The sequence below is a fragment of the Cyprinodon tularosa genome, unplaced genomic scaffold, assembly GCF_016077235.1.
Source record: "Cyprinodon tularosa strain WSP-4 unplaced genomic scaffold, ASM1607723v1 ctg303, whole genome shotgun sequence".
Taxonomy (NCBI): domain Eukaryota; kingdom Metazoa; phylum Chordata; class Actinopteri; order Cyprinodontiformes; family Cyprinodontidae; genus Cyprinodon; species Cyprinodon tularosa.
In genome coordinates, this window is record NW_024039012.1 from 32,992 (window position 1) to 60,882 (window position 27,891).

At 38.3% G+C, this 27,891-nt stretch overlaps 2 protein-coding genes and 1 long non-coding RNA gene across 3 annotated transcripts; 1 reads left to right on the plus strand and 2 right to left on the minus strand.

Annotated features, from left to right (window-relative positions):
• Nucleotides 1-229: 229 nt before the first annotated feature.
• si:dkey-12h9.6 (macoilin-1) lies at nt 230-17,510 on the minus strand. The gene is made up of 11 exons (XM_038291879.1): nt 17,248-17,510; nt 15,306-15,447; nt 15,010-15,136; nt 13,256-13,379; nt 11,398-11,579; nt 9,465-9,939; nt 9,238-9,396; nt 7,497-7,667; nt 4,056-4,182; nt 3,327-3,501; nt 230-1,627 (listed from the first exon to the last, which is right to left on the minus strand). The coding sequence occupies exons 1-11, from the start codon at nt 17,322-17,324 to the stop codon at nt 1,437-1,439; spliced, it is 1,950 nt and encodes a 649-aa protein (XP_038147807.1). The 5' UTR covers nt 17,325-17,510; the 3' UTR covers nt 230-1,436.
• Nucleotides 17,100-25,361, plus strand: LOC119787840 (cysteine-rich venom protein TEL1-like). The gene is made up of 9 exons (XM_038291881.1): nt 17,100-17,156; nt 20,187-20,306; nt 20,414-20,420; nt 20,512-20,612; nt 21,184-21,274; nt 23,768-23,910; nt 23,997-24,091; nt 24,287-24,369; nt 25,183-25,361. Exons 1-9 carry the CDS (start codon nt 17,115-17,117, stop codon nt 25,188-25,190), a joined length of 690 nt encoding a protein of 229 aa, XP_038147809.1. The 5' UTR covers nt 17,100-17,114; the 3' UTR covers nt 25,191-25,361.
• On the minus strand, nt 18,625-27,710 carry LOC119787841. Its single transcript, XR_005281383.1, has 4 exons — nt 27,568-27,710; nt 21,824-21,956; nt 19,100-19,302; nt 18,625-19,020 (listed from the first exon to the last, which is right to left on the minus strand). It is a non-coding gene; the product is annotated as an uncharacterized LOC119787841 (long non-coding RNA).
• Nucleotides 27,711-27,891: the final 181 nt, after the last annotated feature.

Sequence of the window (27,891 nt, forward strand, 5' to 3'; positions counted from 1 at the left end):
CCATAGTTATAAAATGAGTAAAACTGGAAAAAAATGGCAGTGAAGTACGGCAGATGTCTTCCAGTTTTTCTTTCTTTCTGATAAAGCTTTCTTACTCTTCTTATCCTGTCATCTTAGTTCAACCATAGGTCTATTTTGTTTGGCGTATGGCTATCATTTATGATGAACTGTTTCCTTTGGTGTCGAGAGACAATAGGTCACTATTTCTGGGGAGTAATCTTTTTTTTTTTTTTATACCTGATTAATCAATTGAACAGCTAGAGCCTACATTAATGCCCCGTGCCTCGTCTATAAGTGCTCGAAATGTAAAATGAGTAACAAGAAAACTGGCTGAACGGCACTGCAGCTGTAGCCACTACAGGAATTCACCAAGCCGATGAGAGAAAGTCTTCATGGGCGCTGCTGGAGCACCTGTATGGCACAGAAAGGGATTAAGTAATGATCTCATCATACATTTGTGTAGCAGAGATGCAATCCGATGACCCTAGATAATAAAGCATATACTTTCTCAGAAAGTATAGCAGAAAGAACATAGAGGGAGCATAATAAAAATAATAGCTAAAATGAATGCAAAGCACAAGAATATAAAAATGATCCAAATATACACACAAGCTAGAACCCAAAGACAAAAGTACCCATTAGGGTCCAGGAATGCCCCGTAGAGGGACTCATTCTTGGAGCTTATTGATTACTTTCTGGGATTTTCCTTGCAACCTTTTGTAAATCATAGAAAGTTCCATAAAGTCTCCAGTCAGGTTGAGTTAAAAACCCTGAAAGAAACCCATTTTGAAACCTCTCTGGTAGGTCAGTGCCCCAGATCTTTCAGGTCCTTTCCTAAAACTTCAAGTTGTTTTTTTTTTAAACATTAATATTAGGGGTGGCATTAATTGTGGAGGCTTTTTTTTCTTTCTATTTGGTTTGATCCTTTCATTATTTCAATAAATTGGCAAATCATTATATATATTTCAACCACAGATGACAATATTGGCATCTGTCTTTCTGAAACATTTACTTCCTTTTGGGTATTTTACTCCTTTGTTGTCATTTCATCCGCATCAAACGACAGACCTAAAGTTTGTTCATCTACCAAGCCTGAAAAAGCAACACCGTTGTGCTTTTCTAATTTAATGAAGATGAGTAAAATACTGCCTTAAGCAGCTCTGCATATAAAATACCTCGCTTTTTTAAGAGAAACTCTCTAATGTGGGAGGAAAATAGGAACTGTATTAAATAACATGAAGTTAGCACCAACAGTGCAGTAGAAGGCATTGGACTTGTGGAGGCTTTAAACTGTTTCCACTGGGAACTGGAAGCAGGGTCTTCACCGTGTTGTTTTAGCTCTGCATGAAATTAAACAACAAAACAATAAAACAACTCTTCTGGTCCTGGTGAGGAAGGCTTAGTGACAATGCATCAAGGATCCACTTTGTTCTTGGTTATTTTTTCAAACACTGGTACATCAGCGCTCGTGGATTCAGCATGTAGCGCTCAGAGTTGAGTAGTTTGGTGAGATACTGAGGCACCTGGGGCCGCGGAGCCACATAGGACACCCCAGGGCTCACCGCCATCACCTCTGCAATCTTCTGCTTCATTTCACGGATCTCCCTGTCCTGTTTCTTCACCTTACCTGCCAAGAAAGGACAAAATATGAAGACAGGGTCAACATCTGGAAGGAGACGGCACAGATATGATGAGATAATAACCATAAAGGCACCCACATTTCTGCTGTATCATTTTTTATCAATCTAATTGCAACACATAAAAACACTAATTGCTGCAGTTTGGCTGCATGACTCATGTGGGTGTTGCTGCACGATGACTTCCCATGCTGCAGCAGGTAACACTTTAATTCCTAGAATTTATTCTACAGAAGTAGCAAAGTTTCCAAGGGAAGTGATCAAAACTTATCAGATCAGATTTATATTTAACTTCAGGGGTATGATAATTATTATTTATTAGAAGCTGTGTAGATGTATGATATTGGATCTATAAATGTGTTATTATCTTATATTCCCATTAATCCAGACAAGTAACAGTGCATAATGGTCAAACAGCTGGTGGTTTGATTTGATCCTCTTTACTCATGAGTAAGACTAAGCCACCGCTTTAAAAACGAGTCCAAATGAGGATGGTCTCTGCAGACGCTATCAGTGGGTCTTCTAGGGTGAGTTGTGACAGACTCAGGTTACCTGGCATGATCTGGAATAGGATTGCAGAGAATCTAGCACCTTCAAACTATGTGTATGATGAGTGTGTACTACTATGTTCTCCAAGCTACACTTCAAAATAAAGTTATAATTGTTGTGAAAACAGACCCAATCCCGCAAAAGGCTGGAGGGAAAACCCAAATGAACAGCAGGTTCAACTCATTATTAAATTCAATTTACTTAACCACCGTTGAGCTACTTTTAAACGCTAGGGAGATGGAACAGTATATCCCCCTGATAAAGTAAAACAAGCGGTCTAAGATAAACAACTAACTCCCATTTTCTCCAAGTGTACACATCTGTAAGAGGTCAACAACACTAGAAATTATGCAGCTCAAATGAATGTACATTTGTTTGGTTGCTTCTATTAATTAAAATAAATGTTCTCTGGTAATGAAGTGGGTTGTGATAAATGAAAGCTTCCTATGTTGATATACACACCTCCAGATTGTGCATACAGCTGGCCGCAGACAGAGCAGAACTGGGAGTTTTTCCGAGTGCTTTTCAAACATAATGATGCAGATTCTTAAGGTGGTATCATTGCTACTGAATGGTCAAGTAAGCTTATAGTTAACAAAGATCAAGTATGGCTTAACACTGCAATTAGAGCTTCACTCTAACCTCTAGTCAAAAATGGTGGCAAAACAGAAAATAAAGGAATTTCAATTTTTTATTCATTTTGCTTCTACTGTTTTAATAAATGATTACCCGGTATATAATTCTTTGACAAGTTAGCAACCAGAGTTTATTTTGTTTGCTCTTGTTTTAGTTTTATGTTGAAATGACAAAGCAAAGCTGTGGATGAAACATAAATAGACACAAATTTTCTGATTTTTGATTGTTTCTTCCCAATTCACCTTCCCAAAGTTTACATTAGCTGCAAGAAAAATTTTAATATATGAATATACAATAGAAAAGACATATAGACTTTTAAAGACACGTTAGAGATGTCGGAGTATTTCTTATTGTCTTGTTTTGGTGGATTTTCTTCTGTTTTATAATAAGATTTAAGGATGAATACACAGTCAAAGCTCTCATTCTGCTTCCTGAAAACAAATCCAATTAGACTCAATGACAACTGTAAGTCTGTTTTAAAGAATGGAACAAAGCTTAGGAAACCTTGAGCGATTTCCAGCTGTCTGCGTGCGTCTCCCAAAGCAGAAAAGAGGTCCAGCTTGATGCGTGTCTCTGCACTCAGGTTGTACTCCAGATGTTGTGCTTTCTCCTGCATGGCTGATAACGTGGAGAGCAGCATGTCTGTCTCCTTCTCAACACAGCGGTACTTCGCCAGCGCCTGAAAACAAAAGGGATAACAGAAAATAAATAGACAACACTAGTTTCTCAGTTTTGGCCCACCAGAGGGAGTCAGTGCTTTGGTTTCTTAATTTTCTCCCTCCCTCCCTCTTTCTTTCTTGTTAAGAAAATAACAAGCTGACTTTAAATTTAAGCATAGTTCAAACAGAGACCTTTTAAAGATGCACACAATGATTTCTTAACAGACCTTACTTTGATCTCAGCATGCACAGTGAAGTGTATGTTCAATAACACGAGATCAAATCTCAACACAACAACAACGTGCACACCAAACGTCCATTCAGTTATACGTACTGCTCACTGATGTAATGAGAAATTGAAATATGTGGACTGCAGATCAAATTAAACACACCAAAAAATCTTGGATGAAAATCATTCACTTTGCTAAACAAATTCTACACACACAAAAAAAGAGAAACACTTGAAAAGCAAAAACCGGTTCATGAGCAAACTCAGAACGACGAGGCACACGACCATTTGAGACTCACAGACACTTAAAATCACAGTTCATTCCCAAACAGAGGAAAAAAATACCTCGATATCTCTCTCTAGATCTACCACACGGCTCTCTTTCACTTGATACTCCAGCTGCAGTTGTTTGTACTCTGTTTCTAGATCTTTAACTCTTTTCCTCAACATTTGGGTTTCACAGTGTTCCTGCCTGGTGTAGGAGATGAAGAGATTAGCAGCTTGGATTGGGAAGAAAGGAGCAGGATTATCAGAAGATCAGTTCACACAGACAGAAACACAACAGTTGCCTTTTCTTTCTAGGGTTTTCAATAAAGAAGACGAAGAAAAAACTGCAGACAGAAGCAAAAGTGTAAAGCTAAATTTGAGTTTAAAAGATACTGTAACTAATTTCATCTCTTTGGTGCAATATTATAATCCTAATGTACAGATTAGGGTCTTTTGTGCTGCAAAAATATTTCCTTGAAAAGTCAACGCTTTCTTTATAAACATGCATGGATGTGTAGGCATAACTTTCCAATTTCAGGGGTCATTACAGCAGATGAGCTACTAACTCTACCTGAAGTAACAATCATGATGCAGCTGATCTGTTCCTTAAGAACAAAAGCTTAAAAATCAAAGTGTGTGATTTGTGTTTTGGATAACCTGCTACATTTTTTTGGGATCAGATGTGACATAGCATGAAATAGCATGAAATAATTGTGGTTGAAACTGTGTATAATATAATCAATTTGGCAACTTAAAATACTTCAACATATATGGCTGAAAGTTTTTAAAAATTAAGGATGGTGGCTACGGCTACATTATGGATGTCTCTAGTGAAAACTGTTCAGAAAAGCCTTAAACTATATTTATGGAGACTTGATGACCCACAGACACCAGCCTTTGCTGCAGCTTTCTAATGGTGAGCTTTGAAGGTTTTTATTTTATGATGGTATTAGAAAGATAGACTAGGCTTCTCCTTTTTTTCTCCAAGTATTGACAAAATTCAGCAGAGGCTTTTTTCTGTCCCTCTTACCTAATTTAGGAAGATCTGACAAATCTGTCTTATTAGATAGGGTTGTTCTGTTGTCTTTCCCATTTTAAAGAGTAGCTAGGAGTGATGTGTCTCTATGTGAATTCAAACTCTTAAAGGTATAGTGAAGGATGTTCTTTTTCCAGGTGGATCATCACAATAAGTTGTCCTCCTAATTGTCATTCATTCTGCTGATATGTTTACGTAAGGCCGTCCTATGTGCTCGTCCCCATTTTCACTTACTGGTTGTGATTCTGCCATAGTGGAAAAATTGCAAATCTTCTTTTGGAAAGTAAGCTTGTATGAGGGTTGCAAACAACAACTTTTAAACAGAGCGTGCACGAGTTGAAATGGGCTTTTGCATGATTTTGCACGTCTTTAATAGGCGCTCCCTCTCAGGAGCGGGTACAGGGTTCTGCATGTGCATTCGTTTTTTCGTTTTTTAAGGCACTACTGGCTCTTTTTTTTTGACAGTAGGCTGACAGGAAAGGGGGTATGAGAGAGGGGGGGAGACTAAAGGCAAAGGACCACAGGTTGGATTTGAACCCGAGTCGGCCGCAGCGAGGACTAATGCCTTCGTACATGGGTCGTGCGTGCTAACCAGTGCTCTACCTGCACGCCCATGTGCATTTTTTTTTTTTTTAAGTGTGGAGAGCAGGTCTTTTAAAAAATTTGCAAAAATCCTCCACTATACTTTTAACCCTCAGCCATGTTTTACTAATCCTAATTTAATCACAGTTGGCAGCTTATAATTAAAGTCAACATCATAGGTTGGTATATTTCAGATGAAATATACTTATACTGAAAGTTGCTAAAAGTTGCTGTTTTCAAATGTTAACAATATTGTAGAGATTCAATTTGTAATCTCAGATTTTTTAACATCCACCAGGTAGATATAATGAAAGTCAAGTTTTATTTTTCTTATTTAACATTTTATGTGAAATTTTACTACTGCACTAAAAAACATACAGATCTTTAGCTAGTAACCCATAGAGCCATTTAGAATAAGCTTTTAATTATCATATGTAGAATTATAATTATAACAATAAAAACAAACAAATCTCTTCTCTTGCTAGAGAAGGATGTTATTATTAAATTTAGAAAATGAAAGTTAAAAATAGGTAACAATTAAATGTGAACCTTGGATATTTAACAGTTTTGTTACTTCCTAACAGAAAAAAGAATATTGGACCGTACCAATTATTTCTAATTTTGGTTTATATAAAATAAAGTTAAAATTTTTCAATCCAATTATATCTAATGTAAAATAAGCAGGTCACAGTTCTGATTGTCTTCTTAATATAACTTTGTTCCATTTTAAAACTTGTACAAAACATGTACAAATAATAATAAAAAAAGCTTCAGTTATATTTAAAGTATTGGAGTTCTTGTTTATCATTTCAATTCAGTAAAAAACTAAACCGAAGGGGGGATTTCTAACAGCTTTGTCATTGATATCATGCAGCTGCAACAAAAAATTTATTTATTTGTAATTATCTTATAAATCAGAAAGGTGTTTATGAAGCAGATTTTTTTTTTAAATCATCTACATTGTAGGCTAGCATTAGTTTTAAATTACACAGCACCAATAAATACTTCAAATGACCAGCCTACTGCAATGAGTTAGAGAGCTACTCTGATTTGGAGAATATGTGATATGGAGCTGTGTGCAGCCAAAAAACCCTCTTTGCCTTTGTTCTCAATTAAAGGAGTTGGAGGGAATCATCTGCTGATCCTAATGATAAAATACTTTAAAAGTTGCATAATGTGAGCTGTGACCAGCCTACAGAGGGCCTTAAACCTGAAAACTAATTTCAAAAGCAATCCTCAGCTGCAGGGAGCCAAGAACAGGGCTAATATTGTCTCAGCAGCAGGATTCTGGATAAGATGAAGGCGATATAATGAAGCATGACTGATGCCTGCATTCAGGGTATTGCTGTTATCAAGGCCTGCTGCAATAAAGGCAGCCTCAACCTTCTGAGAATCAGTGAAGGATTAAAAATAGAGAGGAGCCTGAGGTTACCCAGGTTTAACTCATAAGTCCACTACAGTGACATCAGACAGCCCACTAGACTCAAACAGAATCACCTCAGTTATGCTTTCATTTAAAATGTAACACATTTTGTCATTGATATCATATTTATATTAAGTTTATCTTAATATTGAAAGAAAGCAAACACATGGCAGTAGAGCCCTTAGTGGTTATTATGACCAGACTGCAGCAGTGAATTGCAGCTAACAGTGATAAGCTATCAGTGCTGCTCTGTGAGCTAAACAAATGTTTCACAGTTGTTAAGTATACCTTTCCCTAAGCTTTTAAGGCTGCAAGAGGATTTTTGAAGATACCTGATTTTGTTTTCAAAACAAAAAAAGGTCATATAAGTCCATAAGAAAGGCTTTAACTTCCTCTTTTAACCCCCATTGGCTATGGTTGGGATTTAAAGGCACCCACTCAGTTCTGAAGAATGAAAGGCCCAGCAGGAGAGATTTACCTGTTTGTTAGGGTCCGTGCAGCGTTCGCTGCCTCCTCCAGTTTCTGAGCCTGAAGCTCAGCCAGCTGCCTTTCAGCAGCGAGTCTGCCCTCTGCTTCGGCTCTGGTCTTTTTCTCCAGCACCGCCGTGGTTTGTTTGTCCCTCTGCTTGGTTTTAGTCAAGCACAGAATCCTGAAGGCACAATTGGAAACGTATTATCAAAAGGGGGGGTTTATATAGAAAGTAGCCACAGAATCTACAACAGATGTCTTTCCTGACATAAAACAAGGCAATGTATTAAATTGTGTAATGTAAAATAGTTCAAATTAAATTAAACTGACAGCAAAAAACAAGAAAAAATAAAGAGATGACAGTTTATGTTAAACCAGTCTGTTTCAAATAAAAACAGCTCTGGGGACTGAAAAAAAGCTAGAAGCTGTCCTTTTGTTAGCATTTTGAATGATTGTGTATATTTCTTTGGGTTTTCAGTTAGCAAATTAAAAAAGAATAAGTTAAATAAAAAAAATTGTATTACATAATGTATTAAGACAAAGGATAGCACTGAAATAATCAATAGAAAAAGTGCCTCACTTATCAGGGAATCAAATTCCAATCTTTAAAGAATGGAATAAATAAAAACCACCAATTTTCCCTCCTGATCTCAATTAAAAGGAACCAAAAAAACCTTATAAAATGAAATTCCACACTGTTCCAGATTTTTGAGGACAGCAAAATGTGCCTAAAGTCAATCATATCTAGGCTAACAAGAAGTTATTTACACAACTCCTAAAGAAGAGCTATAAAAAATGCGGTTATCTACTGTAATCATATTTGCTTAAAGGAAGAAAAAAATATATAACAGAAAATTGTATTAAGTTGTGGGTATCTCTGGGTATCCATTCTAATATAATCAAAAGATGCTCACTAACTCATTTTTAAGAACAAGCACAATCTAATCTAATAATAGGAGTGATTTAAAGCTGGTGATTTAAACCACTGCTGAGAGTGGCACTGGTGTAGTGTTTCAATGCATTGACGTTCTCATTGACATTGAGCTGTTGCAGACTGGTAAAACATTTAATACTACATATAAAAATGACTGATAATTTTGTATGTATTTAAATATTCATAAATGATAATGATCTGCAGGGATTTGGATTTTCTATGATTTCAGCATTTTCTTGTTTATAACATTCTAATTGTGCTCCGTGCGTTTTACCATATTAGTTTATTTCTCTTATTCATGTGACTATTCCAAATCAGTGCAGCTTTTTTCTGTTTGGTTTCCTAGTTTTAGTGTTCTTTAATATTTAGAGTATTTCGTTTCAGATATTTCTCCAGGTTTCTTTGCAGCTCTGGTGTAGTTAATTAGTCCTCCACCTTCAGCTGCTTGGCTTTTTTTTGCCTCAGCAGCTCCTCATTCCACCTGATCAGCTACTCTTCCTTTGCTCAGTTTATTTCTCTTCCGTTCCTAGGCTCTCTGTTTGATTGCTACATGCCTGGTTCACTTATGTCTGATATCTTTGTGCAAGAACATTTTGTAAATTTTCTTGATTTTTACCCTCAGTTTAATCTTGTTCCAACCAAAGCATCAAACATTCAATAGACCAGATCTGTTAAAAATCTGTTCGTTCAGTGATTGATGTTTTGGAACCCTTATGCCCTTTCTTCTGTATCTGGTATTGATGGATGATATTTGGTTTAAACAGGCACACACAGAGCTAGAATACAACTCTCCCAGTGGGTTAACTGGATCACTCACTTGCTCTGCAGTAGCATGTTGGACTGTCTGAGGAGGGAAACTTCTGGCCTCAGGCTCCTCTCGCTGTTTGTCAGGTTACAGATGTGGCTTCGTAGCTCTTGTTCACTCTGCCTGCTCGTCTGCAGCTCGCCCTTCAGCCTCCGCAGTTCTGCTTCAAGTCTAATACAAAACAGAAAGACATTCAGCACCAATTATGCTCAGTCTGATGTAAAGAACCAATAACTTACTTGGTTATTTGTTCAGCATGGTAATTCTGAGTCACTGGGGCGCTCTTGTCTGCTGCGTCCCTGTTGGGGCTGATTGTTTTTGAGTTTGTTCTCTGTTTCTTCTCAGCCCTCCCAGCAGGAGGTGAGGGAGTGTTTGTGCAGCCTCTGCGGGCTTTTGGGGAGGAGCTCTTGGCAGCTCGAGTGGCTTTGCTTCCCTGATCCTCTTGAGGTAGATTTTCTGGGGTTACGGATGACTCTGATCCTCTTTCCCCGCTGTGAAGCTGATCTTTAGACTCAGCCACAGCATTTTTAGATGATGATGAGGATGGTCGTTGGCTCGTTTCGGCTGACCTCACCTCCTGTGATGACTTCTCGGCTGCCTGCTCCTCGCTGCGGATCTGCAGGCAGTCCGAGCTGTGTGCATCGTCATGGGCCAGAATGGCACCGTTCTGATAGTGATACTGACCGGGCTCGGGCTTGATCTTCCACTTAGAGCCTGCAAAACAACAGGGAGAAAAACAAACAAACATTCTCTGATTTCACACCCAAAGTAATATATTTATTACAATCTCCAGCCTGTAAAAACATTTCTATAATGACTTTTGTGTCACTGAAGACACATCAAGAAACTAATCATAAATGATGGGAAATGAAACCATCATATCTAACTGTTTATTGCACACAACCTTTAAAAAGTTAAGATTCTTGTGGAAGAGATAAAGATGAGGGAATATTTTGATGACACATCTACAAACAGCTCTTTGTCTGCTAATTATCCTCTGATAATGGAGTCAACTAAGTGAAACTCGTTGATAAATGAAGCAGAAAAGTAATTAAGGAAGATTAGGAGGACATTTTTAACAGTTCTCCAAGAAGGGGAGATTTTGGGGTTTGTTAGATGACAAGGCCTGGGTCACATTTTCTGCTCCAATTTATCCCACAGGTGTTCAAATCCTTTGGACCGGGCTTTAAACTTGGATCATTTCAGCCACGCAAAGATATTTCTCCTGGCAGGAATCAAACCAGACCCATTCGTTAATTTTAAGAATGAGAGACATATGTCTCCACTGCTTTATAGATCATCAATAATGGGCTTTTCATCACTTCAGCTGACACTTTGCACTGGTCTTGGTGATGACTTGGAGTTTATATTATTTTCTCATTTCTGAATAGAATTATAAGCGATATTAATATGATTTCGTTTAAAGGAGGTACTGAATTTAGTCTTACATAAGAACCAAAATATCTAATAAATGAAAGTCAGAAGGTAGATATCTGGTGATACAGCTGTATCTGTCAACCAAATAGATAAATCATAACTATTAAAGCACACTTTATCCTTTATTGTAAAAAAAAACATAATTCACATTCATTTAATTTAGTATATATCGTGCCAATTTACAACAAATCTAAATGTAAATTGCCTCATTTCAAGTCTATTTATAGAGACAGTTTTTTAAATTAATACAGACACACTGGTTAAAAGTTAAATAATCTAAGGAAACCCAGCTGATTGCATAGTGCAAAGGAATCAACAGAAAACCAGCTTTAGAAACCAAAGAATGTAACCCTAAAGGTATAGTGGAGGATTTTCTTTTTCTGGGTGGAACATATAAATAAGTGGTCCTCCTAATTGTCAATCATTCTGGAAATATGTTTACATAAGGCCGTCTTACGTGCTCGTCCCTATTTTCCCTTACCGGTGGTGAGTCTGACATGGTGGAAAATTTGCAAATCTTCTTTTGGAAAGTAGGGTTGTATTAGCGATGCAAACAGCAACTTTTAAACAGAGCGTGCACAAGGAGAAATGGGCTTGTGCATCCTCCACCATACGTTTAAGACATTTTTTAGAGCAATAAGGCAAGAGAAAAGTAGATGAAATGTCAAAAACCAGCTGGTTCCAAAGCTGGCCATGCAGCATTACTGAGCTGCTGCTGCAGGTGCCTGGTCTTACCGCTGCTGCTGCCATCTGTGCCGGCCTTGGAGTAAACCTGCAGGCCTGGCGGGAGCGAGCGCTGAAGGAGGTGCATGTGGAAGTCATTCTCACTCTGGACGGCTTTCTGTATGCGCAGCTTGAAAATGTTTGTGAAATAGCAGGTGGCATCAAACCCCAAATAAACAACTGGATAGCCAATGCTGAAAGTAGAAAGAGGAGGAAAATGCAGTTAGAAGAACACAACTTTGAATTTAGTATAAAGATACAACTTGGTTAAGTCCTAATAAAAAAATGTCTACTTTGACAACAACTGTGTGTTCTTCACAGCTGCTGTCACACTTCCACCTTTATTAACCCTTGTTCAAATGGTGCAGAAACAATAATTAAAAGCTATACTACAATGCAAAATATCTAATAATAATAAAAACAAATAAAGCTTGTTTTATTTATTCTAATTTAATGGGTTTTAAATAATGAAAGAGACAGAGCCTCACAATTGTTGTCATCACTGGGGTTTAAACAGGAGACAAAGTCAATTTACCTAAATATTCCAAATAAAAAAAAAAGACGAGAGATTTTTTTCCAGCAATCCAGCCAGAGTCATGACTTAAATATATTTGTGAATCTCTGGAAGGTGATGGGAAGGAGAACTTCTGACCGTGTACTTTTTTTCCTGATCATTGAAAATTAACCTTGAATTCTCACTGTATTTATAGGTTTACAAACAGGCAAGAACCCAACTCTACCACTCCAGCTTAAATCGTTTAAGTCCAGTATTTATGATTCAAGGTGGGACATACATCTATGATCAAAGCTGCAGAACCCACAAGCTAACCAAAACAAACATGGCAGAGTAAGCTGGTGTGGTTTCTCGTGGAGTCTGCTGCTATTCAATTTGTTCCTGAGGTTGGTTAAACCCAAGAGGGGTTCACTGAGATGGCAACAACTGAGCCACAAGGGGGCGACCTCCCCCTCTGCTCTCCCACCCACCAGAGATCAATTTTGTGTTTCAATTACAATCCTTTTAATTTAAATTGATAAATTTGCATGAATACATCTATGTTTAACTGCATATTTTGGAGAAACCACATCTCCATTCATAACCACTAGACAGTTTCTATAAGCCAACTGTTCTGTTTATCTTGTGATGTATGTCTGGAAATTAATTTTCTGTTGTACCATAACAAATCTAAGTTAGAATAGTTGGCTAAATGCTAACAAGAGTTTAACTCCAAGTTTTGATTGATTGAAAGTGGATGATTGCATTATTATGCAATAAATACAGGCAACAATGCATTCGATCTGCGAAGATAACAGGCCATGTGTGCTTTCATAGGAGGTGGCTTAAATTTGGGAAAAAGGTGGCTTAGAAAAAAAAAAAGGCAAATAGGGTAGCACATACCAAGATCCAAATGTGTGCTGATTTCTTTTCAAGGTCCATGACATCATCAACTCTTTTAAATATCATCAGTAAAATAGAAAAGATGTTTTTGGTCTCAGCCAGATCACTTTGGATCTTTTGTTAAGTAGTCAAAGCAACATTGAAATGATTCACCGAGTATAAAATCCACTCTCTTCCATCCAAGCCCCGAGACTTAGAACTATTAGAAAACCTGTGATGTGAGCTAAAGAGAAGAGAGCATAGGAGAGATAGTTGTATAAACTAGATATCTATATACACAATTGATGTAATAAAAGAAGAAAAAACTAATTAATAAATTAAAAGTACAGCTTTGCAGTGTGTGATTATCCTACTGCAGTATATGATGTTTTGAAGTTTTCTTAAGGCTATTTACACATTTTTAACTGAATGGCAAATAAGTGTAGAGGGTGCTGCGTTATCTGGAGGGTACATTTTTAATAAAAAAAAGCATACCAATGTGCTGCAAAAAGATGAGACAGGTTGGGATGAGATGTATTGAGATCTTTAAGCCGAAGCGAAGCCTCTGTGTAGATGAGCAGAATCCACAGGGACACCGTTGATATACAGATGCCCTTCTCTAGGAAGAAAAACAGGATTTACTGGAGGGGTTCAGAAACCTATTTAAAGGCACTGTATGAATAAAAGTAGCAGCTCTATGATGCAAATATAAAATGAAACAAGAGTAAGAAAACATGACATCTCTTTTGGATTAACTGAGGTGAGATTGGGCATTTTTTTCTGTTTTTCATTTAGAATGTGTTTTAGGAAATGATGTTGGGTTTAAGAGGAGAGATGTCAATCTGGAAAACAAGCAAACACTCAGCAGCCAGACTGACTGAGATGATTATACAGTAAAGGAACAGGATTTATTTCAGCAAAGGAAATTTCTAAATATATTGTGACAGCCTGGGTTTAAAGATTTGCTGCAGTTAAACCCAATAAATATATGGGATTTATGGGATATAAAAATTTATATCCCATAAATTTATGGGATATAAAAAGACCTTAGTTATGAATATATAGGATGGATGGATGGATGGATGGATGGATGGATGGATGGATGGATGGATGGATGGATGGATGGATGGATGGATGGATGGATGGACGGATGTTTGGTTGGATGGATGCTTGGTTGGATGGTTGGTTGATTGGATGGATGCATGGAGGGATGGAAGGACGCATGGAAGGATGGATGGATGGACGGATATTTGGTTGGATGGATGCTTGGTTGGATTGTTGATTGGTTGGATGGATGCTTGGTTGGATGGTTGGTTGGTTGGATGGATGCTTGGTTGGATGGTTGGTTGATTGGATGGATGGAAGGATCCATGGAAGGATGGATGGATATATGGAAGGACGGATGGATGGATGGATGGATGGACGGATGTTTGGTTGGATGGATGCTTGGTTGGATGGTTGGTTGATTGGATGGATGCATGGAGGGATGGAAGGACGCATGGAAGGATGGATCGATAGACGGATATTTGGTTGGATGGATGCTTGGTTGGATTGTTGGTTGGTTGGATGGATGCTTGGTTGGATGGTTGGTTGGTTGGATGGATGCTTGGTTGGATGGTTGGTTGATTGGATGGATGGATGGAAGGATGCATGGAAGGATGGATGGATATATGGAAGGACGGATGGATGGATGGATGTTTGGTTGGATGGATGCTTGGTTGGTTGATTGGATGGATGCATGGAGGGATGGAAGGACGCATGGAAGGATGGATGGATGGACGGATATTTGGTTGGATGGATGCTTGGTTGGATTGTTGGTTGGTTGGATGGTTGGTTGGTTGGATGGATGCTTGGTTGGATGGTTGGTTGATTGGATGGATGGAAGGATGCATGGAAGGATGGATGGATATATGGAAGGACGGATGGATGGATGGTTGGTTGGGTGAATGGATAGATGAATGGGTGTGTGGACTGATGGATAGTTGGTTGAATGGATGGATAGACAAAAGGATGGATTATTGGATGGATGGATCGATGGATATAAGAATGGATGGGTGGATGGATGAATAGACAAATGGATGGATGAAATAATGGAAGGGTGGACACACAGATTGGTAGATGGATGGATGCATTAGTGGCAGATCGTACATTTTTATTTTCTGAGAGAATCTATTGTTTCAATCAGATGCTGGGTAATAAGGCAACATAAAAGTTTTTGCTTTCAGGTTATAGAGAAAGAAGGTTCTCACCTGTGTGCCATATATAATTGAATAATACGTAGGTGCTCGCCACAAAAAACAGCCAATGCAAAGGAACAAAAATTAAACAAAAGATGTCCAGGGTGAAGGCAGCGCAAACAAAAACAACACAAATAACCTGAAATTAAACAGGAAAAAAGTGAGTTAAGTTCATCGCATGAAACAAAACCAACAAATAATACAGAATAAAGGCCATTGTGCCTCGTTTTCTTTGCACAGGAGCAGCCTTGGTTTTTATTATTGGGGCTGCAATACAGATTATGAGAGCACACAGCAGGAGTCCTCACCAGGCCATGGCAGTGAAAAGTGGTGTACACACTCCCAAAGAACAGCCAGCATGGCCACAAATACTCCAATCTGAATTCAAGGATGAAGTCTGCCAGCAGCACCAGCGTCCACATCACCATAAACTTCAGGAAGGTGTACGCACTGCAAAAACATTTAAAACTCATAAAAATCTACATTTTCCTATATACTGCATACATGTAGCCTACATATTTATATATACCAAAAAAATATTTAGAAGTGAATAAATATGGCACCAAGAAAACAAACAATCATCTTCTTTCTGTTCATGGAATTCCAAGCTTAAGTCACAGTCTTTCATGCAAACAAAAAGCACAAGCCTGGATATATAAAAGATCTAAAAGTAAAACAGAGCAGCTGCATCTCAACAATGAAGTCCATTCCTTTAAGTAGAGGCAACAAGAACAACGACTGTCCCCATGATCAGTTTTATTAGGCAGCTAAACACAAGCGGTGCTTTCCTTCCTTTGTTCTGCTCATCCATTGACTGCCATCACATCACCCCTTCTTTGTTTGGTTGCCATGGCAGTATCTCATCTGGAGGAGAGAGGGAGCACCACAGCATCCTTCTGCTACTCTACATAATGTCTCTTTTTAAACTGACCAACATGGTTTAAAGTATCAGAAACATACACGTTTTTTTTTTTTCACAACATAAACTCACAAAATTTCACTTTTTAATTTTGAATCTTAAACAGCTTATATGTATTTAGTTTAGATGGCTAGCTTGTATTTACGTACAACATGTTAGAATTAGCTTATTTTAATTTTGTCTGTGATCAGCAAGTCAAATGCCTAAAAATATAATTTTTCTTAAAAAACCTTCATGACAAAAACATCAAAACTAAAAATCCTCACTCTTTTATTTTTGGTCCATAAACACATAAATCAACAACATGTTATTTGAATCAGTTTTTTCCAATTTTGAGTAAAGAAAATTAGAGATTTATGCACACAATACCACGTTTGGAGATAACTCTACAGCATGTAATTTGCAAGTATTCTAACCCGTTTATTCACATTAATGTTTATACTCTGACTTCACTAACACTGTGTTTAACATCTGCTTCCTTTTTTTTTATAACTTAGCATAATTTTTCTGTCTAAAGTTCATATTTAAACAAAAAATTGCCCTCTCTTTTATTCTATTCCACTCTAATGTCTCCTGTTAAGTATGGTATTTAAATCATGGACTGTATTTTTTTTTCTACTTTTTTTTGTATGTTAAATATTTTAAAGAATCTCAATCACTTCAACTTTGCATTGCTGTATTTTAAAAGAATGACTTGATTATACTATAAGATACGGTTAATATTGTTATTTATGAACTAGACATATTTTTTATTTACCTCTTTTTTATTAGACTTAAAAAAATTATTCCAAATATATATATATATATATATATATATATATATATATATATATATATATATATATATAAAGTGGAAAAATATGTTGTTTTATCATCTATCCTTTTCTGGAATCCATATAAAAGTATTGCTAATATCAAACTTCAGCCAAATACAGCGATAGATGCACAAATGATCAATGGAAGCAATATGGTAAAGATGTTATTCTTGACCATTAAATAAATAGATAAATGAGATATGGTGTGGAAACAGTAAGGAGAACAGCAGGCCGACATAAACTCTGCTGCTTTCCGCCTGTCTGCAAACAGTCTAGGCTGGAATAACAATATTTTCCTTGTTTTTGTTGGGGTTTTTTTATTCAGCTGCAGAGGCTGGAGGTAAATCAGCTTCTCGCTGCTTTTTTTTTTTTAGAAAGAAAAGATGCGACCAGCGGATGGTAAAACAAGATCAGCGGCAGACCAGGTGAGCGGACAGGATGACGACGGCCGAAAAAAAAAATCACACAAAGACGGGAGACTGAGCGCCACAACAAAAGCAGCAGCCGCTCGGCTACCTCTCAGACAGCTTCTCCGTGATTTTCAGTCGTCTCGTTTTCCGGAGCCTGTTCGCGTCCACATAGCGTTTCTTCATCTTATGGCTTCTGCTCCCTCCGTGTTGATGTCTGACACCGCGGCTACAGCAGCAGCGGCAGCAGCCAGAGGAGGGCAGAGATAAATAAAACAGACCTAAGGTTTCCCTTCCTCTGTGCGTGTTTGGATGGAGGATGATGCTGATCCTCCAACCTGCGATGAGGTCTGCGAATCTTTGCGCATGCGCAGCTCAGGGTGCACCTACAAGTGTTTATCACAGGAGGGGAGCAGATCAACAGAATGAGCACATGGAGCGTTCAGCCTTGTATGTGGGAATTACTGGACAAGTTTTTACTAGATGCACAGTGGCGGTTCTAGACCAAATGTGACAGGGGGCCAAAGAAGCATGAAATAAAAAAACAGGGCAAGGGATTCAAATATATTAATATATCTGCATGAAGTGAAATTTTTTATTTAAAGGAGAATTCCGGTTTTTAACACTTTTAGCCCATTTTCTGTAGTGTCCAGGATGAAATCGAATGATCGACACCAAATTTTGACAATTGGTCCTGTCTCTGCTTTTTGGCTCATGCAGAATCACCCCCTGGCTGCTTCAGAATGGCTTCCATTGTGCATGTCCGATAATGTCCTTAAAACAACCTTAAACGTTCTTTTTTTTAAATATGCTACTCACCGGGTCGTCAGCGCTGTTCAATGACGTTCCAAAAAAAGTTTCGTAAAGAAAAAACGTTCCTGTAGGGTTTTATTTAGCATTTTGTAAATCCCATTGAGTTCTGTTGGAATAGTCAATATTCCCCTGCCACCGGAAACGGAAACTGGGCCTGTTTACACAGTTGTAGTCTTTTCGCTTCACTCTGTGTACTCCGAGAATCAAGAATCCACCTTTCGTATTCCATTTTCAGAGTTTTTTAAAGTGTTTAACAGAGACGTTAGCACCTCGACGCCGGAGGCTTAGTTTCTAAAAGGAAACTAAGCCTGACTGGGGGATATGTTAAGTGCAGAATCCAGCGTTGGGATGCTTTACATAAAATTTTCCAAATGCAAAGACTTCTCCACTTTTGGCATAATTACACAAATAAAAAATAGTTGTATTAACCATACATGTAAACAGAGTTTTATGGGGCTCCCAGGAACTGGGGGCTCTAGGCAACTTCCTATTATTGCCTAATGGTAAATCTGCCCCCTGATCCCAGTGCTGCATGTCCCGAGCCTGTAACATTATAAATGATCCCTCACATCCCTGCTCTCCTTGCTACCCTTTGGGAAGAGGCTTCCAAGCATCCGATGCTGTCATGTTTAGCTTTTCAGTCTCTGAATAAGAGCAATCACGGAGGCAAGAATCAGTTAAAGGGTTTTATTGAAGGTTTGAGGCTGTACAGAGTGAAATTCCAGCAGGCAGGGTTTTCTGGATACTGCTGGAAGAGTTGGGAGACAGGTGAGCAACAGTTCGCTGCTGGTTAAAAAGGGAGGGATGTATGTGACTCACAGAGAGCGCGGCTTGGTGTCTGTCTTGGGAGGATGGTGACCAGTGGTCCAGGCGAATGGTGCAGGTCCGGTGAGTGAGATCTGATGGTAGTGTCTGAAGGTGGACAGGCAGGCGAGCTCAGGCAGGAGGACTTTAATAGTTTAGAGGTCCGTAGCCTCTCTGGTTCCTTGAGGCTGTCTGATAAGTCTCTGACAGGTGTCCAGAGAGCAAAGAAGTCTCTGGAGTGGTTTCAGGCTTGGGATCCCGGGTTCTAAGAGAAGGAGCAAGAGAGTACAGGGTTATGTTTTGGCTAGGCTGTGAAGCAAGACTTGGTAAAGGATCAGTTGTACCACGCTGGAGCATTAACGAACTGACGCCCTCCTCCTGGTTCCAGCTCCTTAAGAAAGGTGGGAATCAGCTTGATGAAGAAAACCTGCCATTCCAGCCCTGCAGAGAGGAAAAAAAGGAAAATCGGCCTGCACCCAGGCCTAGGAGTATGACAGCTGCAGGTCCAGCAGATTCCAAAACTGCAGATTCCACTGCCATCAGATTGCTGAATGTTGAAAAAACAAAAAAAACAACAAAAAAAAACGATGAATTTTGGAAGAAAAAAAAAATGTAAAGCATATCAAAGTCTTATGTTTACATTTGGTCACTGCTGCACTTTAAGAAATGGAAATGTCTTGAGAGCTGTACACAACGAAATTTCGTTTTGTATAATTCGGTGTATACAAAATGACAATAAAGTTTGTCGAAGTCAAATATCTTCAGGAAATTGTGGCTTAACAGTTCTAATTGGATTATTTCAGACCAGGACACAATCTCTGAGACCGTATTGGGTGATTTGAGCCAGGTCTGTGGCAAAGCTTCTATCTTACAACCCTACTTCTCATCCTGATGTTAAAAAATAGACATTGTTGTCACCAGTAATGGGTAGAAATTCCTTCAATTCTTTTAAATGCTATTTAGATCTTTGCAGGTTTTTCTTCCCTGTTTCTCTAATGCATCTTAATTTGTGACCTTGGTTTAGCATAAACTGCACAGTTTTCTGCCAATATGAACAAAAAAGCATCTGAAGTTCAGGACAGTTTATAAATATAAATTCAGACTAAAAATATCTGCTTCAAAATTTGTCTAGGAGCAAATCCAAGAACTTTAAACAGTATTTTGACCTATGCTAACATTCTAGGGTGCACCCTGCCTCTTAGACATTGACTACTGATTAAATCCAGAATGTTTAAGGATAGAAATAAACCCAAGGAGGTTATTAGTGTTGTGTTTGAATGTCATACATTTTTTTTTTGTTACTCCTCAATATCAAAGTCCACCTCGTTATCACCACGGGTATTTCACAGGTGTGGTGTTATCTAATCTTTGGTTGTTGTCTTAAAAACTGGAATGGTCTTGAATTTGCACCTATAAATGTCCCACCTGCAGGTCCCCAGCTTTGTCTTAGAATTAACCAACGCCATGTGTCGTCTTTACCTTCTCTGCATCCTTGGCCTTGCTGCTGCCCTTCAGGTGTCTGGCACCTTGGCAGATGATCAGCCCTCTGAGGTAAGGGAATTAGGGTATTCATATTCTATTAGCAACTTCTTCATTAACCCTAAAAAGAATAATTGTTTATTTTTCTCTCTTGCCTGTAAAAAAAAAACGATTCCTAGAAAGCGGGTGAGTATTACTTCTATTATTAAGGTGATATTCTTTGAAATATTACAGTGTTGTTTAGTTTTTGGGTTTTTTTTGTGTGTGCATGTTTTAGGTGCCATTCGGGCGACTTCAGCAGAGCAGACCGAGATCGTAAACAAGCATAACACGCTGAGGAGGGGGGTCAATCCTACTGCCAGCAACATGATGAAAATGGTAGGAAAATTTGAAAGAGTAAAGAAAATTATTGTTTTCAAGTGTTGAATTCTTCAGATATTACTATCAGCTCACAGTGTTTAATGCATTGTTTTTACTCATTTTCCCACACAGAAAAAAGGCAAATTCACACTACTGAGTTAACCCTCTGAAATTTCTAAAATAATGAACATTTCTATAATCACTGGTGAGGATTTCTATGTTCCCATGTGGCAGTTACCCAGGGATGTATCACAAGGGGAAACCCAAGCATCAGATGTCATATAAACATCCCATTTACAATTTTATAGATAATTTTAACAAAAAAATATTAAATGAGCTTTGCTTGACACATATCATCATCATCAGTTTTATGTGTTTAGTATTAATAATCAAAATAAATACCAATGAGTGCATTTATTTGCAAATACATTAGATTTACAGTTTGAACTGCAAAACAGATAACCTGATTATTATATCATTAATGTGAGAATCAACAACAGTTGTAGAACTGGTTATCCATGCTAGCTTTGCTTTTATTACTGTTTTAATAAAATATCTTTTGCCATTCACTTTCCTCTCCTCCATACAGAGCTGGAACAAAGAGGCTGCAGCCAATGCTCAGGCATGGGCAGCTACCTGCTCCATGCAACACAGTTCTTCAAGCTCCAGAGAGATTAGCAGTAAGATCATTCTTTTTTCTTTTTTTTTTTTTTACATCCAAGACTTTCAGATATATGAAATTTATAGAAAATTTTTATTTGTTGAGGATATGTAAAGCCTTAAAGAGAATAAATGTATGTTTTTACTGAAAAATATTTTTAATAGAGCCTTTTCATTTGACCCTTTACTACTAAAACATTGTTTTATTATCAGACTGACACCTCAATAGATCACCTATTTTTCTCAATTTACTACGACTCAGAGGTTCCCGCACTGTTTGGCGGATGTATTGTAAAACGCGTCCATGTTAAATGGGTCCGACTTAGCAAACAACTGAAGTGTTATATTCAAGATAGATTTTGTGGATACTCAGAAGCAACCGTTTAGCTCAACCCAGACCCAGAATTCAGGCAAGACAGACAGTGGAATACTTAAGACATTTATTCAAACAATGACGGAATGGATCTGCAGTGGCAGCGTCTGAGACAGGAACATCTATCGCTGAGAAACACAGGTCAGTAACTATGATAATCTGACGGAGGATGATTATGAATTTGTGAGTCACTAACCTGGTTTGACAGTTGAGGTCGTGCCCAGAGAACGAAGATTATTCAAGCCGGTCAGCTGACAAGATGCAGTGGACTCTACCAGAGAGTTCCAGATGCTGTAAGGCTGCAGAGTTGACAGGAGATCAGATCCATCCTGATGAAGGAAGGCAGGATAATCCAAGTCTAGAGGCAGATCCAGGTTCCATTCACAGAAGACAGGCCAGGCAAACAGATCAGACAGGGGTAGGCAGGCTCAAAGGTCTAAATACAGAAACGGATCAGGATCAGGCACTATAGCAATGCTGGAAAACTCTCTACACCAAAGGCTGAAGAATAATGTGGCACTGATGGCTGGGACCAAGCGAATCAAATAGAAGCAGGATCAGATGGATCAGATGAGCAGTGATGAGAAACAAGACAGAGCTAGACACTTGAATGAAATGAGCAATAAAGTCAGCCATCAGTGCCAAAATCATGACACAGACACCAATAGCAGAGGTGAAAAAGGTACAAAAAAAACAATTTGCCAAGACCAGCATGACGTACAAGAAAGAGCAGAAAAGTGTTGCAGTGTTACAAAACTCCATAATGCCTCTTTAACTAGTCAAATGAGACCTTGTTTCCTTTAATAGATATAAAAAATACAAGCAACTTAAAGGAATAGTACACCCAAAACATGATTAGCCTTCATTTTCTACTCACCCCCATGCTGAACAAAACTCTGGAGTACTTTTTTGATATCTCAAATGCATCTGGAGATCTGGGAGGCTTCTTGCTGTCTGCTGACATTCAAATAATGGAGGTCTATGGTGCCCGAGACAGAAAGGTCCACAAAAGTCCACAAAAACGTGTCAATATTCCTCCATACTGCTCGTCCAATGTATTCCAAGTGTCCTGAGTGGGTAGCGTCCATAATTTACTCGAAACGAAGTCATTTAGAACGTTTTAGAGCCTAAACAGTAGTGTATAGGATTTCCTAATAGCGCCCCCATGCGCGCTCACGACGCTACGGAAGCCGGCAGACCAAACCAGCGCATTCAGCTCGGCAAAGAACTCATGCTCTTCCTCAACACTGAAGTCCTCAGACATTTTTCTTTCGTTGTTTCTTTCTTTGCACAGGTAAACGGCACATTTCTTCTTCTACGCTTGCATTATCGGCAGAGCAGACGCTGAATGCGCACTTTCTTCCGGTTTGGTCTGCCGGCTTCCGTAGAATCGTGAGCGCGCATGGGGGCGCTATTAGGAAATCCTATACACTACTGTTTAGGCTCTAAAACATTCTAAATGACTTCGTTTCGAGTAAATTCTGGATGCTACCCACTCAGGACACTTGGATTACATTGGACGAACAGTATGGAGGAATATTGACACGTTTTTGTGGACTTTTGTGGACCTTTCTGTCTCGGGCACCATAGACCTCCATTATTTGAATGTCAGCAGACAGCAAGAAGCCTCCCAGATCTCCAGATGCATTTGAGATATCAAAAAAGTACTCCAGAGTTTTGTTCAGCATGGGGGTGAGTAGAAAATGAAGGCTAATCATGTTTTGGGTGTACTATTCCTTTAAGGCTTTAGAGTTAATACCGGTAAATGAAAATACATTTTTTTTAGTTTTTTTATATCTATATTTACAGAAGAAACAGTTTTTTAAATCATATTTCCCCTTTGTAATGCTATTGTTTTTCCTTTGTCAAAAAGAGATGTAACCTTATTGTATAATTATAAAATCTTAATGTACTGTCATTAAACAATGTGGCTGAGACATTTAAGTCAGAGAGTAGTAGTTTTATAAGCCTAAAATCCTGAAAAGGGCTCATATTTTACAGAAAAGTATTACACCAGATCAAACCCATGTCATATTTCAGCCTTTTGAAATCAAGGGAAAAAAGCACAAATAGATTATGAAAGTACATTGGAGAAGGGAACAACAATTTTGCTTGGTTGAGTAGAAATTGTGTTTTGCAGCCAGCGGTTGTGGGGAGAATCTCTACATGTCCAGCTCCAAAAACACCTGGTCTAACGCCATCCAGACCTGGTACAATGAGGTGAAGGACTATCGTTATGGTGTCGGATCCACTAATGGAGGCGTGGTGGGACACTATACACAGGTAAAGTTGTCTTCAAACACAACCTGATCACTGTCGGCTTTAAAAAGGTAGTGCTAAACAGCTTTTCATTTCTTCTTGGTGGACAGGTTGTTTGGGCTAAGTCCAACCAGGTAGGCTGTGCTATGGCCTACTGCCCCAACTCCAAATACAAGTACTTCTATGTTTGCCACTACTGCCCACCGTAAGCAATTTAATACAGATTTCTGTCTTTTTTAAATTGGATCCTACTCTCTAATTGTCTTTCTTAAATGAAATACAAATTGTTTTACTTGAATGATAAAATGGACACACAGTCAGGTTAAGGGAGGTGGAGATGATACCAAGAGTTAGATTCTTCTGCTGTGTTTAATATTTGATGCTTTGGCCTGCATTGCAGAGGAAACTATCAGTATACTAATCCCTACAAGTCAGGACCCTCTTGCGGTGACTGTTCTGGCGCCTGTGACAACAAGCTCTGCAGTAAGTGGAAAAGCATATAACGCCAAGGATGTTGCATTTGAGAATATTTCATTTTGGCTTAGTTGACAAAATCAGAAAGATGGAAATCATCTCTAACCAATCTCTAGCCAAATACCTATAAATGTCACTAATATGGAAACTGTAAAGCAGATTATAATTTTAAGCTTTTGACTTTGGGAATTTATTATGATTTTCAAATTTGGTTACTTCCAGGAACTCCCATTTTCCAGTTACTAATTTTCACTTCACAGAGACAGTTTTTTTTTTTGCTTGTAGCTCCAAATATTTTGTCTTAATAAGCATTTTTGGTGTGTAATCAGGCAAAAAAAAAGAAATATATAGGCTCTTATTGTACAGGGTTAATTCACAGTAGTTATTAGATAAGGTTACGACACAGTAGTATTGTTGATTCTGACAGCAGAAGGGAGGAAAGGCCTAAAGGAGCACTAAAGGTGCTGCTCGGAGCTGCTTAATAAATCTGCCTCTTTGAGATGTACAAGCCCCTGATGTGGTCGGTTGTCACTAATAGACATACGTATATCATTCTTTACCTGCATGCTTTACTGCTACTTGCTTCTGATCCATGTTAACAGAGAAAAACCTAATTCTCATAGGTATGTAGGTGTGAGCAGAATTAGCATTTGTTGTACTTTCCTGAAGAGGTAGGGAAACTCTGTCTTCATAGATTGTTGCAGGCATAGGCTAAATGTGGGATAATGTGATTGACCCAGTCAATTAGCTGCAGGTCAGAAATCCTTTTGCTCCCTTCTTTGCATTTTTCATTAATTCTTTTGTTGTTGTTTTTTTTTCCAGCCAAATGACCAGTATAGCAACTGTCCAGAGCTGAAGCAGCAGTGAACCTGCAACCATAAAGATGTCGCTTCTTGGTGTCCCACCTCCTGCAAATGTACCAATCAGAATAAATAAATTTCAAACATGTACTATGATTCATCCATCCAACAAAAATAAAAAATAAACATTCACTGCAGAAATCTTTATTGTTATTCTGTTGTTTGTTAACCCAAGAGGCAAGGTTGGACCTCTCAGTGCAACAGAGGGAAGGAAAATGATCTGGTTTAAAATGTCTGGCTGCTTTACCTACTCAGTAATTAGGAAAGGTCAAAAGGGAAATGAATGTTGGAACAATAACCCTCTGGACAAACACACCCTGCAGGGCCAGGAGCCTTTTGACAATATGTGAGGTGTAAACACACAGGGAGGAAGGATAGCAGAACTGACAGGGTCACTTCACAGAGGTGGGAAGGAAAGAAAAACAAAGCTCTGCCAAAATAAATTATGCATTCGAGGATATTTGGGATCCTTCATGACTACTGAGACCTCTTCAACAAAATGAGGGAAAAGCGTGATGATAAATTGAGTCTTTTGATTCATGTTTTATTTTTTATTTTAAGGTGGTCAGTGTTTCTCTAATATTTGATACAGAGCCCCATAACTTTAAGCAACTCTACAAAATGAGAAAGATAGAAGAACATGCTGTTCTAGTGAAACGTGTACAGCTGTGCTTTAGAGTTTACATACCCCCTACGTTAAAGCTACAGTGTGTAACTTTTAGCGACATCTAGCGGTCAGACTGCAGACTGCAGCAACATGAACATCTCCCCCCCACCGCTTCTCCCCCCCAACAGTACGGCGAGCGTTACGGGACAAAATGTCTTCCACGACGTCCGCATCACCTACCTTCGCAAGTGATGAGGTTTGTTTACATAGATAATTTTACAGATAGTATCTCGCAATCGCTAGTTTGTTGGCTCTGCGCTGCTGTAGCGCAAAGATGTCTGCCTCCATGGCTGCGAGACCCGCTCCTATGTAATTATAAATAACGAATTCTAAGGCAACACAAATATTAAGGTTAAGAGGCTGAGCTCGTAGATGATGATAAAATAACATAGTTATGTATAATATATTACATTTCTGACTGTATATCCCTGTAATTATTACACACTATAGCTTTAAAGAAAATTATAATAAGTACAAATAAATAAAAAGCAATAAATAATAGGCTATTTTAGTAAAATAAAAATAAATATGTTTTTGTTTAAAAAAAAAATTAAAAAAATAACTGCCCCAGACAAATTTAGACCCTGCCCTTGAACAGTGAACCAACATATCTGTCAAAGGGTGCAGAAGTCTTACTGAACATTTTCTGAACATTACAGAAAACCCCTGATTTCAGTGATTTCCTCTAAGTTTTGCTAAACACTATTTTAGTTCAGGTTCTTCATCAGACTTGTTTATGCAAGTTAGGCCTGCAGACCTCCAGATTTTGTTCTCGGCTCTATTGTGACCTCCTGGTTGAGTCAATTAATTACTATTTGAGAAATGCCTGTTAGGTTGGTCACTAAGGGAGGAGTAATAATTTTTGCTTACTGTGGTTTACTAGACTCTCCAAAGACTCTGGAACAGCATTTACCCCCGTTTAGACTACCCAATGCCTTTGTTTTTAGTCCCTTCGTTAAATTCTTTGAGTGTGGCAAGTTGTGTTGGTTCTATAGCAGGGATTTGTTTATTCACATATGAGGCTGTCATAAGGCATTGGTGTGATTGAATTCACAGTTAATTCATAAAGGGAAAATTACTTTTTGCCAAAGTGTTAGCTTTCCCCCCCTTAAATTATATGAGGAAGTTTCACTCTTAGGTTATGTTCTTCTAATATTAAAAGTAGTAGGGTAATCCAAAACAAAATAACTTAAAAAAATAAATAAATCAAGAAATCTGTAATGAGGTAAAAACTCTTACAGATCCTTATAAAACTCTTCTACTCAAACTGGAGATCTTAAACCAAAGAACCTGCAACAGATAGTTCTGCAGGTTTGTGTTGCTGAAATCCATCCAGTCTGGATCTTTTGTGATCTTTCAGCAAAAACATATTGCAACTTTCCTCTCTTCATTTTGAGTATTTAATTGTTTTTATTCTCGTTCATAAAAATAATCAATGCTAATTTCAACAGTGGATTTCCTATTACCACCATGTTAGAACACACTGCCATTGTATTGAAATTAGCCCCCCTCTGCAGCGTTAACAGACTTCTTCCATTTTAAATAAACAGTTGCTCTTAATTTTTGCTGCACTGCAATGCTTGCCAAAAATCTCTCTTCATGTATTACAGCACGCAGGAGTGAAACATATGCAAAGTTGTTGTTATTTCTGCATGTGTATTAATATAATGAGAACAGCACCTGCTGAAAGTAGATGGAGGAGCCAGGCGGGAGCAGAGGGGAGATATACTGAGTTTTTTCGTCTGCCAGTTGGTCCAGTGATAGCAAAGGTCCTCTGGTTTGCACAGGGTTGATAAGGCCAGTCTTGCCATCCTGTGGGTCTTATCATCTGCAGCAGCAAGCCTCAACAGTTAGTCCCAGAGCCAGAAAACGTTTATAAGACTGGCGTCAGTTGGGCGTCCTAAAGAGTTTTTTTTTTTTTGTGTAACAGTAATGACCTCTTTATTAAATATGTTGCATGTCTCATAAAAAGAAGTTTCATATTTCAGTTCAGACAGAAATTAT